Genomic DNA, 16,381 nt, shown 5'->3' with positions numbered 1-16,381 from the left:
CCTAAGTAAGAGTAAGAGTCATGGGAGGTGGAATGGCATTGTGTAAGGGCACGGTTAGAGCTAATTTACAGTTGTGTCCCATTTACCTATGTATCTACAAAGGTTTGCCTAGAGTGCACACGCTATCCAAGTTCTCTTAGGTTCTTTAGTGTAGTTACCACCCACATGTGACACCTGGTGGTTTGAGTTTACACACAAGTAGGTGCTTCGAATAAAACCACCCCACTCTGATCATCCCCAGGGTTGGAGAGGACTCCATCTTTCTGCTTTTAGAGCATTTTGAGACCAGCTGGCTTTGTCAGTATTTTAGGTCAGGTTCAAAATAAGGAGAAAGGTACACTGGAGATTTTGTATCAAAGAAAAATATAACCCTTAAATTTTTAATTTTTTTTAAAATTTATTTTTGGCTGTGTTTCACATCTTGTGGGATCTTAGTTCCCTGACCAGGGATTGAACCTGGGTCCTCAGCAGTGAAAGCTTGGAGTCCTAACCACTGGACCACCAGGAAATTCTCAACACTTAAATTTTTTTTTTAAAAAGTATGTGCTTGTTCTTATTTGCGCATTTCTGGACTGTAGTCATTTGAACAAATAGAATCCCATGAAAGGCAAAAACTGCAGAGTGGCACAGGTTGAAAGGCAAGCTTTCTTGCATTAGGCACAAGTACAGGATGGTGTTTGAGGCATTTTTATTAGTTAACTGCAGGTAGCCAAGTACTCGCATCAGAACCGTTCCCTCAGTTGTCTCTGGGTTCACAGTCATTTCATCCAGAGCATCTCTGGTTGACATCTCTTGTTGGCTATTTGGGTTTCATTTCACATTCTGCTGCCAAACTCTGACAGTCTTTCGAAGACTTGGGCTAAGAGAGGAGAGGGGCGTAAACACTAGTTTAATTGTCCTGCCTTCACTTTGACAGGTAGTGAGACCTAACTTTTCTACTAAATGAAGAGTGACAGCCAAAAGAAATAGGTTGTATTATTACGTGTAGTTTCACATATTTAGGGATACGTTTTTCTATTTCTATTTTGTGGCTGGAACTGTTCCCTAGGAAGCAGTTATAGGACTTTTCCTTGTTCCTTAAAAAAACAAATGATTAAAACAACAAAATCCAAACCAAAAATAAGACCAAAACCCACCAATCCTTATTGGATCTTTGGCAGATCCAGGTTAGAATCATGGGCAGAGCCAGTAGGAAAAATAGCTAGAGGAGAATATTCCTTTTTTTTTTTTAAGAAAAGAGAACTTTTAAAGCCTGCTTTACTACTGTCCTCCTTGTGGATCAGGCCTGTTCCTGGTCCCATTTCTTAAAAAAGAAAAAAAATCCCTTGGTCTGAATCTGTTTTTTTCCCCTCTGAAATTTCAAAAGTTGTGTACCTGAAGACCTACCAACCTACCAACAACATTCATATTTAACCTTACCGTTTCTTTCTAGGTCTAATTTGAGAGAGAGAGAGAGACAGGCAGAGAGATTGTCCTCTTACTTACTTCCCCTTAGTTATAAACAATAAAGAAAACCCAAAGAATGTTTAAAGTGTTATGTGTTTTATTTTTCAGGGGGAGAAAAACAACAGAATACCTGAGATTGTGCCTCAATTTGCTAGAAGAAAACTTCTGACTAGAGGCCATAGTGGTGGTTAGCAACATACTAAGAGAGAACGGACAGGCCATACCTATTGGAGGGACCCTGCTTTTGGGGGAGGGGGGGATGCAGGCTAAATGGTGCTTGTTCTTAGGAGAAACGTGTTCGCAGGGATGTAGTGACATGACCCTCATCCACCTAACTCATTGTAAGCTTCTGAGGCCCTCTTCTTATTCCTCTTTTACAGTTCTCATTTCTTCTCTTGACTCTTACCCTTTCTTGTTACCTAGTAGTAGAAATGGTACAAAAAGGGCATACCCCACATGTGCTCTGGACATCTCTGGGTAGAAATGAAATGCTTCTTTAAAGGTGTTTTTATATATGGTCATTTTATAGTACTTTGAATATTATAGGCAGAGAGAATCTCTCAAGCCGTACCGTATTCCTTTCTGTCTTTGGTTGTAAAAGTGCTAGAGGGCAGGCAACGCAGAATAATTCCTGGCTCTCTCCAGATGCTTTCCCTGGAGCTCTGGAGGCAGCTGGTCTGCTTTTCAAGTTATTGCAGGTCACAGCACTACCATATATTTTGATACAGCATAAATGGTGTCAGTTGATTTCCAAACACTGCTATCACTGTTCTCTCACCTGCTCACCAGCCCGCCTATTTTAAGTTTTTGTTACGGCAGTGCTCCACACCTGATGCTGGTTTCTGTGTTAGAGCATGGGCTAAACTGATGTAACAGAGATGTCCAAATATAGCAATGGTTTAAATAAAACATTCATTTTTCTTTCGTGTAATATTTCTGAGAGTGAGAGGTCCAGGCTGATGGGGTGACTTTGCTCCCTGTGTTTTTTTTTTTGGGGGGGGGTACGCGGGCCTCTCACTGCTGTGGCCTCTCCCGTTGCGGAGCACAGGCTCCAGACGCGCAGGCTCAGCGGCCACGGCTCACGGGCCCAGCCGCTGCACGGCATGTGGGATCTTCCCAGACCCGGGCACGAACCCGTGTCCCCTGCATCGGCAGGCGGACTCTCAACCACTGCGCCACCAGGGAAGGCCTGCAGATCTTTTTATAATCCTTGTTTGATACAAATGTATTTTGTATTTGTAGATTTGATTCTATACCAATTTTGTGGCTAGAAGTAGGCAGGAGAGACACCATGATTAATAGGCCCCACAAGCACTTAATTTATGGTCAACTTTTCTACTTCAGTTTTAAAAAGAAACATTTTATTTTATTTTAACATCTTTATTGGAGTATAATTGCTTTACAATGGTGTGTTAGTTTCTGCTTTATAACAGTGAGTCAATTATACATATACATATATCCCCACATCTCTTCCCTCTTGCATCAAAAATATGGAACACTTCACGAATTTGCGTGTCATCCTTGCGCAGGGGCCATGCTAATCTTCTCTGTATCGTTCCAATTTTAGTATATGTGCTGCTGAAGTGAGCACAAAAGAAACATTTTAAATAGGAAAACCAAAACCATATGTTTGATGCCTCATTGCATCATTAATTTTATGATTTGACAGGATTTACAATTGTTTATAATTATTTCTAACTAAAAAATTAATAGTTCTCAAAATTATTCATTTGTCAGAATAGTTCCCTAAGATTCATTTTGAATCTAGAAGACTTTGACAGGGAAGTCATGCTAACCTGAGAGGTAAGAAATCAGATTTGATGTGAAAGTGAGTGTTCAAGCTGCTAGATGTGCCTCGTATGCAGTTGAAGTATGGTCTGGAGCTCAGAGCAGGAGGTAGGGTTAGGGATGTTGACTTAAAAATCAGTGAGTCAGGGACTTCCCTGGTGGTGCCATGGTTGAGAATCCGCCTCCCAATGCAGAGGACACGGGTTTAATCCTTGGTCAGGGAACTAGATCCCACATGCATGCCACAACTAAGACTTCACATGCTGCAACTAAGGAACCCGCCTGCCGCAACTAAGACCCGGCACAACCGAAAATAAATAAATTAAAAAAAAAAATCAGTAAGTTGGGCCTCCCTGGTGGCACAGTGGTTAAGAATCTGCCTGCCAGTGCAGGGGACACTGGCTCGAGCCCTGGTCCAGGAAGATCCCACATGTCACGGAACAGCTAAGCCTGCAAGCCACAACTACTGAAGCCCGTGTGCCTAGAGCCCGTGCTCCAAAACAAGAGAAGCCACCGTGGTGAGAAGCCCCCTCACCACAACGAAGAGTAGCCCCCGCTTACCACAACTAGAGAAAGCCTGCGCGCAGCAACGAAGACCCAACACAGCCAAAAAAAAATAAATAAATAAATTTATTAGGAAAACACACACACACACAAAAGATGAGCACGTAAAGGACATGTAGAGAGCTGTACTCACATTTAGAGGTCTCAGGTCAGCTGAAGAGACAGATGCTAGACCGTTTAATTAATCTTTGTTAACAAATTCATGAAGTATAGGTAGCTTTCTCATTTTATGGGGAGTGAATTGAAGCTGAGAGAGATGACTTCTACATAAAGTTGCCTAGTTTGTAGTTGGTGGAACTTGTCCTCATGACTCCAAAGCCCATAGTAATCCATGATATCTCCCTGTGTTTAAGAGGTGAAAAGCATTTCACTAAAGAGGGAGTGAGTACTCCTTGGTGCCAGATGAATTTCTGGAGTGTTTGAAGGCTTGTGAGTAGCCCGGGATTGTTTATTAGTTCTTTTGCCACCTGTGGAGGTGGAGAGAACAGTGCTGTGGTTGGAGGATGGATTCCTTGTAGGAAGGGTCTGAGGTGGAGGGCAGCCACTCCAGAGTCCCATTGCATGAAATTTGGTGGTGAAAGGAAGAAAAGACAGGAGGAGCTTAAACGACTACAAGCTTTTCTCGTTGTTTGGTTGGTTGGTTGGTTTGGGGGTAGTGGTGCAGAAAAGTATGTGTAAATTTCCAGTTAGAAAGGAAAGATGGAGCCAGGAGTGTGGGGTTGCATCAGGAGCACTAGTGCAGGGATCATGCCTGTTAATGTCTAACAATACAGTGTGAGAGACAGGGTGGTGGATATGTCGTTTAATTTAAAGAGAGGAATGATATTAGGGGTAATGATGTTTGGAAACCCTCTCAACAGTTAGGTTGCCTCCTAAGAAAGTATGTGTGAGGTGTTCGGGGTTGGAGTCTTGAGGATAACTGAAAAAGGCACTGGAGTCAAAGGCACTGTGTTCTTTTCAGTCATTTAACTTTTAGAATGGCTGATAGAGGCCGTAATGCTTGTTTTAAATGAATGATAATTTCAATTTATAAATTACCAAGAAACTTTTTCATGAGTCACATCTGTTATGTAGAGGAACCTGAAAATAAGGTTCTTAACAGTTGTTATTAAGATTTGCATCAATTGTAATTTGGAAAAGTATGCCCTGTTTTACATTATTTCGATTATCATTGTATAATAGAGAATAAATATAAACAGTACCATTAATTATATATATAAGCTTTTCCTATGTTAGTTAAGTATTGTCATTTGTTGCTTCATTATTTTTCCTTTACGATGTATGCTTTATAGATAAATTCACTAAAGGTTGGTATAATGCAGAATGACTTTTTGTATTCTCTTGTTTACTATTAAGCAGAAATCAAAGAACAATCAGCAGAAGAGGATGCTGAAGCAGAAGTGGACAGCAGCAAGCAGCCAGTCCCAGCCTTTCAGCGTTCTGTGTCTGAGGAATCTGCAACCTCCCTGGTCTCTGTTGGTATAGAAGCCAAAATCAGGTTAGAGAATGAATGCAACTGGATTGGAGATTAGTGACGGGCAAAAGAGCAGCGAGTTGACTGTAGAGGGAGTTCAGAGAGTGCAGGCTTAGGACAGAAAGCTGGGTGGATTTTTAGAGCTGATAGCTCTGCACGTAGCTGGAGTGAAGCACGTCCGTGGGCTTAGGTGGCTGTAGAACAGAGCAGTGGGCTACTGTGTTACTCTGCTCTCCTCAGACCAGGACAGAATATTTCCAGGATGCGATCCCTAGAAGAAGAAAAAAGTCTAAACTTTTAGCATAAGAACTGATTTTTTATTTACTTGTAAACTTAAGTTTATACTCTTGTTCTTTACCCTCTCTTCATTCTTTAAAAAAAGAAATACAGGATGTGGTAACTTCTCTGTATCATTCAGCTTAAGTCTTGTAATTTTTTAGATCTTAACTTGGAAGCCATGAATAAAACTGGAACCATCCATCAGTTGAATATTCCCATCTTCTTGAAATGTTTCCTTTCTTTTGCTTTTGTCACATCTGCCTCCTCATTTTGTCTTTTGCTGGCTTCTGTGCAGACTCCCCACCTTTATCACGTTGGAGTCCTCAGGTTGAAGTCCTCGGCGTGTTTACTTTTATTATTCAGTCCGATAGTTAGGTACTATCTGTGTGCTAATGAAACCCCACATTTATATTTTGAGGGCTGACCTTTCTCTGAACTCTAGACTTTGCTCTCCATCTGTCTGCTTGATATCTCCATTTGGAAGTATACTAGACACTGCACCCATAACATGTCCACAACCACTGTTGATTCTGACCCCAGGCCTGTCCTCAATCTTCTCCCCAGGATTTCTTCATTTCAATAAATAATACCAATATTCACCCAGTTGTTTAGGCCAAAACCTTTTGAGTTAGTCCGTGATTTCTCTCTTTTCTCATACCTCACATTCTAAATTTTGTAGCCCACCTTTAGAAGATATCCCAAACCAGTGCTTACTCTCTTAACTTGCCTACCATCTTACTCCAAGTCCTCTTATCCTTAGGAGGCTGTCGTTGCCTTTTAAGTGGTCTCTCCACTTCTTCTCTGCTTTCCCCAGTCCACATTGTTCTTAGCACAGTTGCAGAAATGATCATTCTAAAATGTCAATCAAGTTTCTCCCAAACTCTCTTTTGGCTGTCTCTTGTATTTAAATTAAATATATAAATTATATTAAAAATTTCAGGGACTTCCCTGGTGGTACAGTGGTTAAGACTCTGTGCTCCCAGTGCTGGGGGCCCGGGTTTGATCCCTGGTCCTGGAACTAGATCCCACATGCATGCTGCAACTAAGAGTTCACATGCCACAACTAAGGAGCTGGCGAGCTGCAACTAAGGAGCCTGCCTGCCACAACTAAGAAGCATACATTCTTCAATTATGGAGCCCGCCTGCCGCAACTAAGACTGGATGCAACCAAGAAAAAAACAACTAAAAAAATTCAAATTCCCACTATGTTTTACAACTTTTGGAAGGTTTTCAAAATAAAAGAGTAGGATGAAAAATAAATAAAACATAGCCCCCACCACATTTACCCTCTATTTCTGCTTTATTTTCCTTTGTTGTACTTTTTATTTCTCCACAGTTCGTTTATCTTCCTTACTGTCATGTGAGCCCTGTGAAGGCAATACTTTTTCCCTTTTTTCCTGCTTTTTATTGCATTCATAATTTTTTCCTATTGATTATACATTATATTTTGTTTTGTTTTTGAGATGGTTTTCCTTAAGACTCATGTTTCTGTACCCTGTTGAATTTAATTTTGAAAGAATTTCAAACTTAGAGTTCGAATTGATTTCTTAGTCTTAGCAATATGAATAATGATTTATCATATTTTCATATCTCTTTGTATCTATCATCTAGCATTTCATTTTCTACTTATTTAAATATATGCTTCCTATTTTGTCTTGGCCCCCTAACATTTTTTGAAAAATTCAGGTTTATATATATATATATATATATATATATATATATATATATATATATAGTAAAATTACTGTAAAATTCACCCATGTAGTGAGTTTTGACAGTTGTATACTGTCATATAACCACTACAACAACAAGATAAAGAACAGTTCCATCATAGTAAAAAAATTACTTGATGCCCTTTTGCTGTCATTCCTGATCCCATCTTCTGCCCTAGGCAGTCACTTACCTGTTTTCTGATTCTGGCCTTTTTAACTTAGCATATTTAATGCATTTGACACTCATTTATGTCGTCGCATATATCAGTAGCTGTTTCCTTTTTATTGCTGAGTAGGATTCTCTTTTATGGAGGTGCCTACCACATTTTTTTTTTTTTTTTTTTTTTGCGGTGCGTGGGCCTCTCACTGTTGGGGCCTCTCCCGTTGCGGAGCACAGGCTCCCGACATGCAGGATCAGCGGCCATGGCTCACGGGCCCAGCCGCTCTGCAGCATGTGGGATCTTCCCGGACCGGGGCATGAACCCGTGTCCCCGGCAGCGGCAGGCGGACTCTCAACCACTGCGCCACCAGGGAAGCCCCATTTTTTTTTTTTTTTTAAATAAATTATTTATTTATTTATGGCTGCATTGGGTCTTCATTGCTGCGTGCGGGTTTTCTCTGGTTGTGGAGAGTGGGGGCTTCTCTTTGTTGCGGTGCATGGACTTCTCATTGCGGTGGCTTCTCTTGTTGTGGAGCAGGGGCTCTAGGCACACAGGCTTCAGTAGTTGTGTCACGTGGGCTCCGTAGTTGTGGCTCGCGGGCTCTAGAGTGCAGGCTCAGTAGTTGTGGCGCATGGGCTTAGTTGCTCCACAACATGTGGATCTTCCTGGACCAGGGCTCGAACCCATGTTCCCTACATTGGCAGGGGGATTCTTAACCACTGCACCACCAGAGAAGCCCTCTACCACATTTATCATTTTCCAATTAAGGGATATTTGGGTAGTTTCCAGCTTGGGGCAGCTATGAATAAAATTGGTATAAATATTCACTTGCAGATTTTGGTGTGAATGTAGGGTTTTTATTTCACTTAGGTAAAAATATCTAAGAGGAGGTAATTTTTCAAGGAAAATGCCAAAGTATTTTCCAGTGTGACTGTACTATTTTGCATTGCCACTAATGATATAGAGTGGCTTGGCAGGATGTTTCTTATTGTTCTGATTCAGCTTTATTCTTAGGTGAGCGCTGTGTCCCTAGGTCTCGGGGGTCCCGTCATTGTGTCAGCTAGCGGAGACCCGTCATGGTCTGGGTCTACGCAGTCTTGCTCCTCCTCCAGGGGGGAGGTTCATCCCATCCCCCATTCATTCCTCCATCTGCAGCTGGTCTTGACCATTGCAGGGCAGAGACTTTTGCTCTCCTTTTACCAGTCTGAGGCTTTTCTTTCGCAGGGAAGGTGAAGAAGAAAGATCTTTGTGTCTTTCCCATGTCTCTGCTGTTCTCCTGCCCAGGCTTTTACCATGACTGATGCATTCTCAGGACTCCTCTCCATGCCTGAGTGGTGGGCACGAGCACCGGGGGAGGTGCGTGGAGAGAAGCTCGTGAGTGGGTTAGAATTCCCCTGTGTTTGCGGGTCCTGGGTGTTCTGTACTCTCCTACCGCCACAAACTTGGCTTTTAGCAATTTATAAAATTTTCACTGAATTCTTTAGCCTGCTTGGATGACATCCAGTGAGTGGCCTCTTCCTCAGATTAAGCAAGGGCTTGTGTCTCTTCTCTTCTTGGAAGTGCCTTTCATTCAACTGCAGGTGAATCGTTTCCTCTGCAACTTTTGTAATCTGATGTGTTCAAGAAAAGTGAATTTGTGGATTGTCTGGTGAGTTTTTGCTGTGACAGTGGAAGCAAAGTTCTTTGCAGCTTTCTACTACATCCAAAGCGGAAGCCAGGGATTTCCTTTGTGCCACCCTTTAAAGTTAACAATAGATTACTCTGAGATATTTGACAGTCTTTATTTCCTACATCCCTTGTAACATTTCCTAATTCTTTAATAGTTTGAATATTTCTCTAAAAATATTTACATTGTGGGTCTGTTGTGTGGTAAAATTTCTCAGGTCTTATAGAAACCTGGGAATAATTTTATTATACCTTTACATTTGAGTTATGGTTTTGGATATAAAATTGAAGGTTAAGATATTTTTTGTCAATACTTTAAAAGTATTTCTCCATTTCCTAATCAGTGTTGTTCATAAAGTTGCTGTCCATCTGATTGTTGCTCCTCATAGGTAATGTTTCTAGGGGAAGAAACAAACTAGAAACAGGGTATGCTGAAAGAAACGTAAGTTTAAAGCTTAGAGAAAATTATAAATAAGAAAATTAAAAAAATTAATAAGGTACTGGCAAAGGAATTTGGTGGATAGTATCCTTTAGGCAAGAAGAAAAACATTTTTTCCCCTATTTGACTTTATTTTTCTGAAAGTAGACCACATTTAATCATGAGCACGTGTGTGTGTGTATGTGTCAGTATCAATGGACAGCACAGTTTATCATGAAGTTGAAATACGTAATATTGGAAAAACTTAAATAGGTGACTTTTATAAACAAAAGGTAATTAGTTGGGAGAGGTCCAATATGAATTTAACTTGCATTAAACATTACCTGAAAAGATTATTTCCATCACCTGTTAATGTAAGACATTATGAAAGTTCCTGAGGTAGACACTACAGAGGTGATGGTGGGAACTTTAATGCTTGAGAAGAAAGATTTGAGTACAGCAGCCATAAATGTGTTGTGAAGAGAAGATATATCCAAGAGGAGCAGTTCTTTTAATTCTGTTTTTTCCTAAGATCCCTTATCAAGCATATATTCCATAAGTATATATTGGTTTTTGTCCTTTAACTTTTTAAATGGTTTCTTTTTTAAAAAAATTATAGATTTTATTGTTTAGAACAACTTCAGGTTTACAGAAGTTTCCCTGCCTCAGTTTCCCCTAATATTAGTATCTTTCATTAGTGTGATACATTTGTTACAACTGATAAACCAGTATTGATACATTATTATTATTATTGTTTAAATTTATTTATTTTATATTTGTGTTTTCGTTACTGCGCGCGGGCTTTCCTTAGTTGTGGCGAGTGGGGGCTACTCTTCGCTGCTGTGGATACATTATTATTAATTAAAGTTCATAGTTTACATTCATTCTTTGTGTTACATATAGTTCTGTGAGTTTTGATAAATGTGCAGTGTCATGTATCTGCCATTAACTACAGTATAGCATATGAAGTAGTTTCACTGCTCTAAAAATCCAGTTTTGCCTATTCATCCCTTTCCCTCTCCTCTTAAACCCTTTCTGTCTGTTCCCCTGTCCCTCATCACTAACTGCTTAACCCACTTAAATTTATTTTTTTATATCTCTCTGTATGGTATATATATTATGCATAAAGAATGTTCCATCAAGTAGTTAAGTAAAACTTGGTCATCACTTGTTTTACATAGCTGGGATATAATTGAGTGGCCATTAAACTGTACCTTCTTCCCCAACCTTAATTTTTTACTTTCTTTATTCCTTTTCAATACTTCGAGATTTTTTTTTTTTTTTAAAGAGAATTGATGGTAATTTATTTTCACTGGGCAAATCATGGAATGGTGATGGGGAGTTAAATTTAACTTATTCAGAATACCCCCAAGGAGCAAGAAAAAGTATATTTCAGTCTCTGTGGAGAAAAGGAAGGTAAAAAGTAGGATAAGAAATTAAAACACTTGGATGGCAAAAGTAATCTGATGAAAAATAAGGAACTGGGTTAACACACAAAATATCACCAACTAAATTCAAGGATTAAAGGGAGTTTTTTTTTTTTTTTTTTTTGCGGTACGCGGACCTCTCACTGTTGTGGCTTCTCCCGTTGCGGAGCACAGGCTCCGGAAGCACAGGCTCAGCGGCCATGGCTCACGGGCCCAGCTGCTCCGCGGCATGTGGGATCCTCCCAAACCGGGGCACGAACCTGTGTCCCCTGCATCGACAGGCGGACTCTCAACCACTGCACCACCAGGGAAGCCCTTATAGGGAGCTTTAAAAAGTTAGACATCTCTGTTATGTTTGTGTAGATTAAGGGGAAATTTTAAAATTCCATTCAGGTTCAACTATTTTTATTTCATGCTCACATAAAAGAGTCTCTATTTCTTAGACCAAAAACAGATAGATGGTCTCCAATTTATGATGGTTCAACTTAAGATTTTTCTGCTTTCTTTCTTTCTTTCTTTCTTTCTATTTATTTATTTTTTACATCTTTATTGGAGTATAATTGCTTTACAGTGGTGTGTTAGTTTCTGCTTTATAACAAAGGGAATCAGTTATACATATACATATGTTCCCATATCTCTTCCCTCTTGTGTCTCCCTCCCTCCCACCCTGCATATCCCACCCCTCCAGGCGGTCACAAAGCACCGAGCTGATCTCCCCGTGCTATGCGGCTGCTTCCCACTAACTATCTACCTTACGTTTGGTAGTGTATATATGTCCATGCCTCTCTCTCGCTTTGTCACAGCTTACCCTTCCTCCTCCCCATATCCTCAAGTCCATTCTCTAGTAGGTCTGTGTCTTTATTCCTGTCTTACCCCTAGGTTCTTCATGACATTTCTTTTTTCTTAGATTCCATATATATGTGTTAGCATATGGTATTTGTCTTTCTCTTTCTGACTTACTTCACTCTGTATGACAGACTCTAGGTCCGTCCACCTCACTACAAATAACTCAAATTCGTTTCTTTTTATGGCTGAGTAATATTCCATTGTATATATGTGCCACATCTTCTTTATCCGTTCATCCGATGATGGACACTTAGGTTGTTTCCATCTCGTGGCTATTGTAAACAGAGCTGCAGTGAACGTTTTGGTACATGACTCTTTTTGAATTATGGGATTTTCTCAGGGTATATGCCCAGTAGTGGGATTGCTGGGTCATATGGTACTTCTATTTGTAGTTTTTTAAGGAACCTCCATACTGTTCTCCATAGTGGCTGTACCAATTCACATTCCCACCAGCACTGCAAGAGTGTACCCTTTTCTCCACACCCTCTCCAGCATTTATTGTTTCTAGATTTTTTGATGATGGCCATTCTGACTGGTGTGAGATGATATCTCATTGTAGTTTTGATTTGCATTTCTCTAATGATTAATGATGTTGAGCATTCTTTCATGTGTTTGTTGGCAGTCTGTATATCTTCTTTGGAGAAATGTCTATTTAGGTGTTCTGCCCATTTTTGGATTGGGTTATTTGTTTTTTTTGTTATTGAGCTGCATGAGCTGCTTGTAAATTTTGGAGATTAATCCTTTGTCCGTTGCTTCATTTGCAAATATCTTCTCCCATTCTGAGGGTTGTCTTTTGGTCTTGTTTATGGTTTCCTTTGCTGTGCAAAAGCTTTGAAGTTTCAGTAGGTCCCATTTGTTTATTTTTGTTTTTATTTCCATTTCTCTAGGAGGTGGGTCAAAAAGGATCTTGCTGTGATTTCTGTCATAGAGTGTTCTGCCTATGTTTTCCTCTAAGAGTTTGATAGTTTCTGGCCTTACATTTAGATCTTTAATCCGTTTTGAGCTTATTTTTGTGTATGGTGTTAGGGGGTGATCTAATCTCATACTTTTACATGTACCTGTCCAGTTTTCCCAGCACCACTTATTGAAGAGGCTGTCCTTTCTCCACTGTACATTCCTGCCTTCTTTATCAACTTCGAGATTTTAAAATCAGGTTTAAAAGAAAATTGTTTTTCTAAGCACAAACTATAATTTTTTGATTTGGTATATTTACTACTTAAAAAACATCATGCTATAGAAAAGTAGAATTGCAAATGTATAATTTTTTTGAACTTAATTGTTCTTACGGTATAGATATTTTTACATGCTTTGCTTGCACTAAAGCCATAATATTTAATTTTAAAACACAAGTATCTGCAATAGTCTGGAACTTGAAATAGTTAAATAAAGCTACTTCTCCTCTCTGTCTTCCGTACTTTTCATTTCTACCAGTGAACAGCTCTGCGCTTTTTGTTACTGTGGTGAAAAAAGCTCCTTAGGACAAGGAGACTTAAAACAATTTAGAGTAACGCCTGGATTTATTTTGCCATGGAAAAACCAGCCTTCTAACAAGAAGGACGTTGATGACAACAGCAGTGGGACTTGTGAGAAAATACAAAACTCAACACCACGAAAACAAAGAGGACAGAGAAAGTAAGCAATTTTGAATTTAAGTGGTTTGTAACGCAGTAAGACTATATATAGTTTTTCATTGCGATGTTTATGAATATACAAATGGGATTGTTACTGAACAATTTTTTATGTTTCCAACATTCATACGATGCTTTATGACTCACCATTAACCCAGCAGACACTCATTTTCTCAAAATTTCTTTCTTATTTAAAAAAAAGTTTAAGCTAGTTGTGTATTAACTAAAAAGAAGAAAACTTTAAAGAACATAATATAAGGAAGGCTAGAGGGGATTCATGGAATTTATCTATATATGGAATGAAAATTTTAGAAAATCAATGAGATCTTTCTTTCCTTTTCCTAGATAAGTTTTAAATCGTTTGTAAGAGTATAACATAAAAGAATAGCAAAACCAAAGTGGTTTTACCTATGTGTGTCATTTATTTATTTGTTTCTGTGGTTCAGAGAATGTTGAACTGTCCTGTAAACTCTTACAGTACAATGTTAACTTTCTTTCCTTCTATAATAATCATGTGCTGAGAATTCCCTTTCTAAAGTCAAAGAAGATGCTCTTTTTTTTATATGAAAGAACTTACATATGTTGTACACCTGAAACTAATATAATATTGTAAATCAACTATAATTTTAAAAAAAGAATTTACTATTTGTATAACTATATATGTGTGTCTATATTCATGGACCTTTTAGTTGTCCCAAACTCTTGTCTAATATGTTTGCTTTTGGAGTTAATATTTTTTTTATATGTTGTAGGTTCGTTTGAAGGCCATCTTAATATGTGGACTTGGCTCTGGTAGTTGAGGGAATAGAAGTTTCTGTGGTTGATGAGAAAGTGTAAAAATTAATTTAACTTGTAAGGCTAACCAGCTCTGCCCCTTGAGGGTGATGATGTAATCATCCAAGTGCTTATCTGGCTTTTATCCAAAGTTAAGTACTAAGGCACTGTGTTGTACTTACTTGATTGGCTTCTTCTTTTGGACTGCTGCCAATGCCTTGAAGACCTGAAGTAGGAAATGAAACAACAAGAAAAACCCTTTTAAGAGAATTTAAAGTGGAACAGCTTAAGGAAATTTAGAAGTATTGTATTTAGAGTTTTGGTGTTTTTAAAGGCCATAGCTAGCTTTACCTTTCGTGATCAATTGGGAGCTCACTTTCTAATAAAATATATCAAAAGTCCAGAAAACTTATGTCCATCGGTCATTAGTAAATTTACTGGACTGGACCAGGTTATATCGTATATCCTCATGTTCTGCCTTGAGTAATGGCAATTAATAAACAACTGTTCTGGGAAGTACAGTTAGGCTTCATTTATTTATTTATTTTATAAGCTAAGTTAATTTTTAGTGAAAACTTTATGAGCTAAAATAATTATGTAAAAATAGCCTTGGTTTAATGAAAGTCTTTATATACACTTAAGAGTTTAACAAGTTATTAAGTGATGATAACAAGCCAGTTAATGGACCTTAGGAATAAAGCATGTTTATGAAATTTGGAAATCATTTAGGGATAAACAGTTACTTTAGCTTGGTCATTTTAAATATTTACAAAATATGTTGCTAATGAGTTATAAACCAGATAAACAGCTAGTTAATTTTTTAATTTGAAAAGGAGTATTTTAAAATAGTTTTTCCCTCATGGTGCAGTAAATATAAGAATATATAATCAAGGATTCATTTCCTCTTTTTTTTTAGATTTAAAATGGGGGGGTATGTAAGTATTTCAGCTGACTACTCTCGATGTTCTCTCCGAAGCTGGGTTCCTCACCCGTAGGGTTGGTGTCAGCATCTTACTAATATGTTATGTACATACAAACTGGTTGTAAAACCTGAAGGTGAAATTTGACTAACCTGCTGCTTGGGAACTGGTTAGTAATAGACTGGTTAGTCATTCCATGGGTTTTTATACCTGTCCCCCCATCAAATTACGGATGTAAAAAAAGTATGTTAAAACAATGCATTCGTCTTCATAGATGAACTGTTAGTCTTTTTTTCCTCCTAATAAATTAGCAAGTTAGTAGTGAAGATGTATTTGTAGGAATGGAGATTATATTTACTGGAAGGTTTGTTCTCATTTCACTGTGGGCAAATTTTATGAAAACAAGAATTTGAAGTTAGCATAGCATGGTAAACTTAAAAGAAAAGCCTATGCATTTCTACTGCTGAACATAAAAAATACTGGTTATTTTTTATATGGTTTGATATTTAAATGTACTTATTGAAATATGTTAATACTTTTTTTCTTTCAATGATTCCAGGTATAAAAAAGTTTAGTACCCTGGTCATTGTGCTGATTTTCTCTTAATAGGAATCATGATATATATCCAGCATACATCAGTGCAGTGAGTTATGATCTATATTCAATAGTGATTTAATCCAGAATTATGATCAGGTTAAATACTGTGATATCAGGAGAAGATTAAAGTCTTAGTGCCAGCCATCTGATTTCCCATGTTTAATGTTAATCATAATAGTAGTCATTGTTTACTTCTTGATCTCAAGTCATATATGAAGTTTTAGGGCTTTCAAAGTTTGAAATCTCCCTTATGTTATTCAGTGAACACTTGCTCAGCGTTCCTTTTTATACTGTACTTTTTGCTGTTACACTCTTTCCCTTATTCCCAGGTCACTAGTAGCTATTTTGTTTTTGCTTTTTACTTCTGGTTTGTGAGGTAAAGTCTTAGCAGAGGATACTTGAGGCATCATGCCACAGTCCAGCTGTCGAGATTGCTGAGGGGACCGCAAGGAGGCTCCAGGGCTCACATTTCACTCCCACTGCCTCCCTCTTCACACTTGTAGTGGGTCTTCGTTTCCCCTGGGACGTAACCTAACTGCCAGCTCTGTGGCGGCAGAGTCCTCACTGGTCATAAAGCAACTTAGAGATGTCTGATTTGATCCAGTTGTTTTCTAAGCATTTAAGGAAGGCCAAAGGGAATATTCATTTTATGTGATAAAATATGGTTCCTGACTAGACTATT

General features: G+C 38.6%; 1 protein-coding gene and 1 non-coding gene across 2 annotated transcripts in view; one reads left to right on the top strand and one right to left on the bottom strand.

The window, feature by feature from the left end:
* KMT2C (lysine methyltransferase 2C) overlaps window positions 1-16,381 on the top strand; it is a 291,349-nt gene that overhangs the window by 99,816 nt on the left and 175,152 nt on the right. The window contains exons 3-4 of the mRNA XM_065883694.1: window positions 5,158-5,296; window positions 13,212-13,412. Coding sequence (XP_065739766.1) covers window positions 5,158-5,296; window positions 13,212-13,412 — 340 coding nt within the window. The remainder of the gene's footprint in view (window positions 1-5,157; window positions 5,297-13,211; window positions 13,413-16,381) is intronic.
* On the bottom strand, window positions 2,931-3,037 carry LOC136128640 (U6 spliceosomal RNA). Its single transcript, XR_010656228.1, has one exon. It is a non-coding gene; the product is annotated as a U6 spliceosomal RNA (small nuclear RNA).

Source organism: Phocoena phocoena, chromosome 9, assembly GCF_963924675.1.
Source record: "Phocoena phocoena chromosome 9, mPhoPho1.1, whole genome shotgun sequence".
In the NCBI taxonomy this organism is placed as follows: Eukaryota; Metazoa; Chordata; class Mammalia; order Artiodactyla; family Phocoenidae; genus Phocoena; species Phocoena phocoena.
This window is presented reverse-complemented; position numbering and strand designations above follow the sequence as displayed.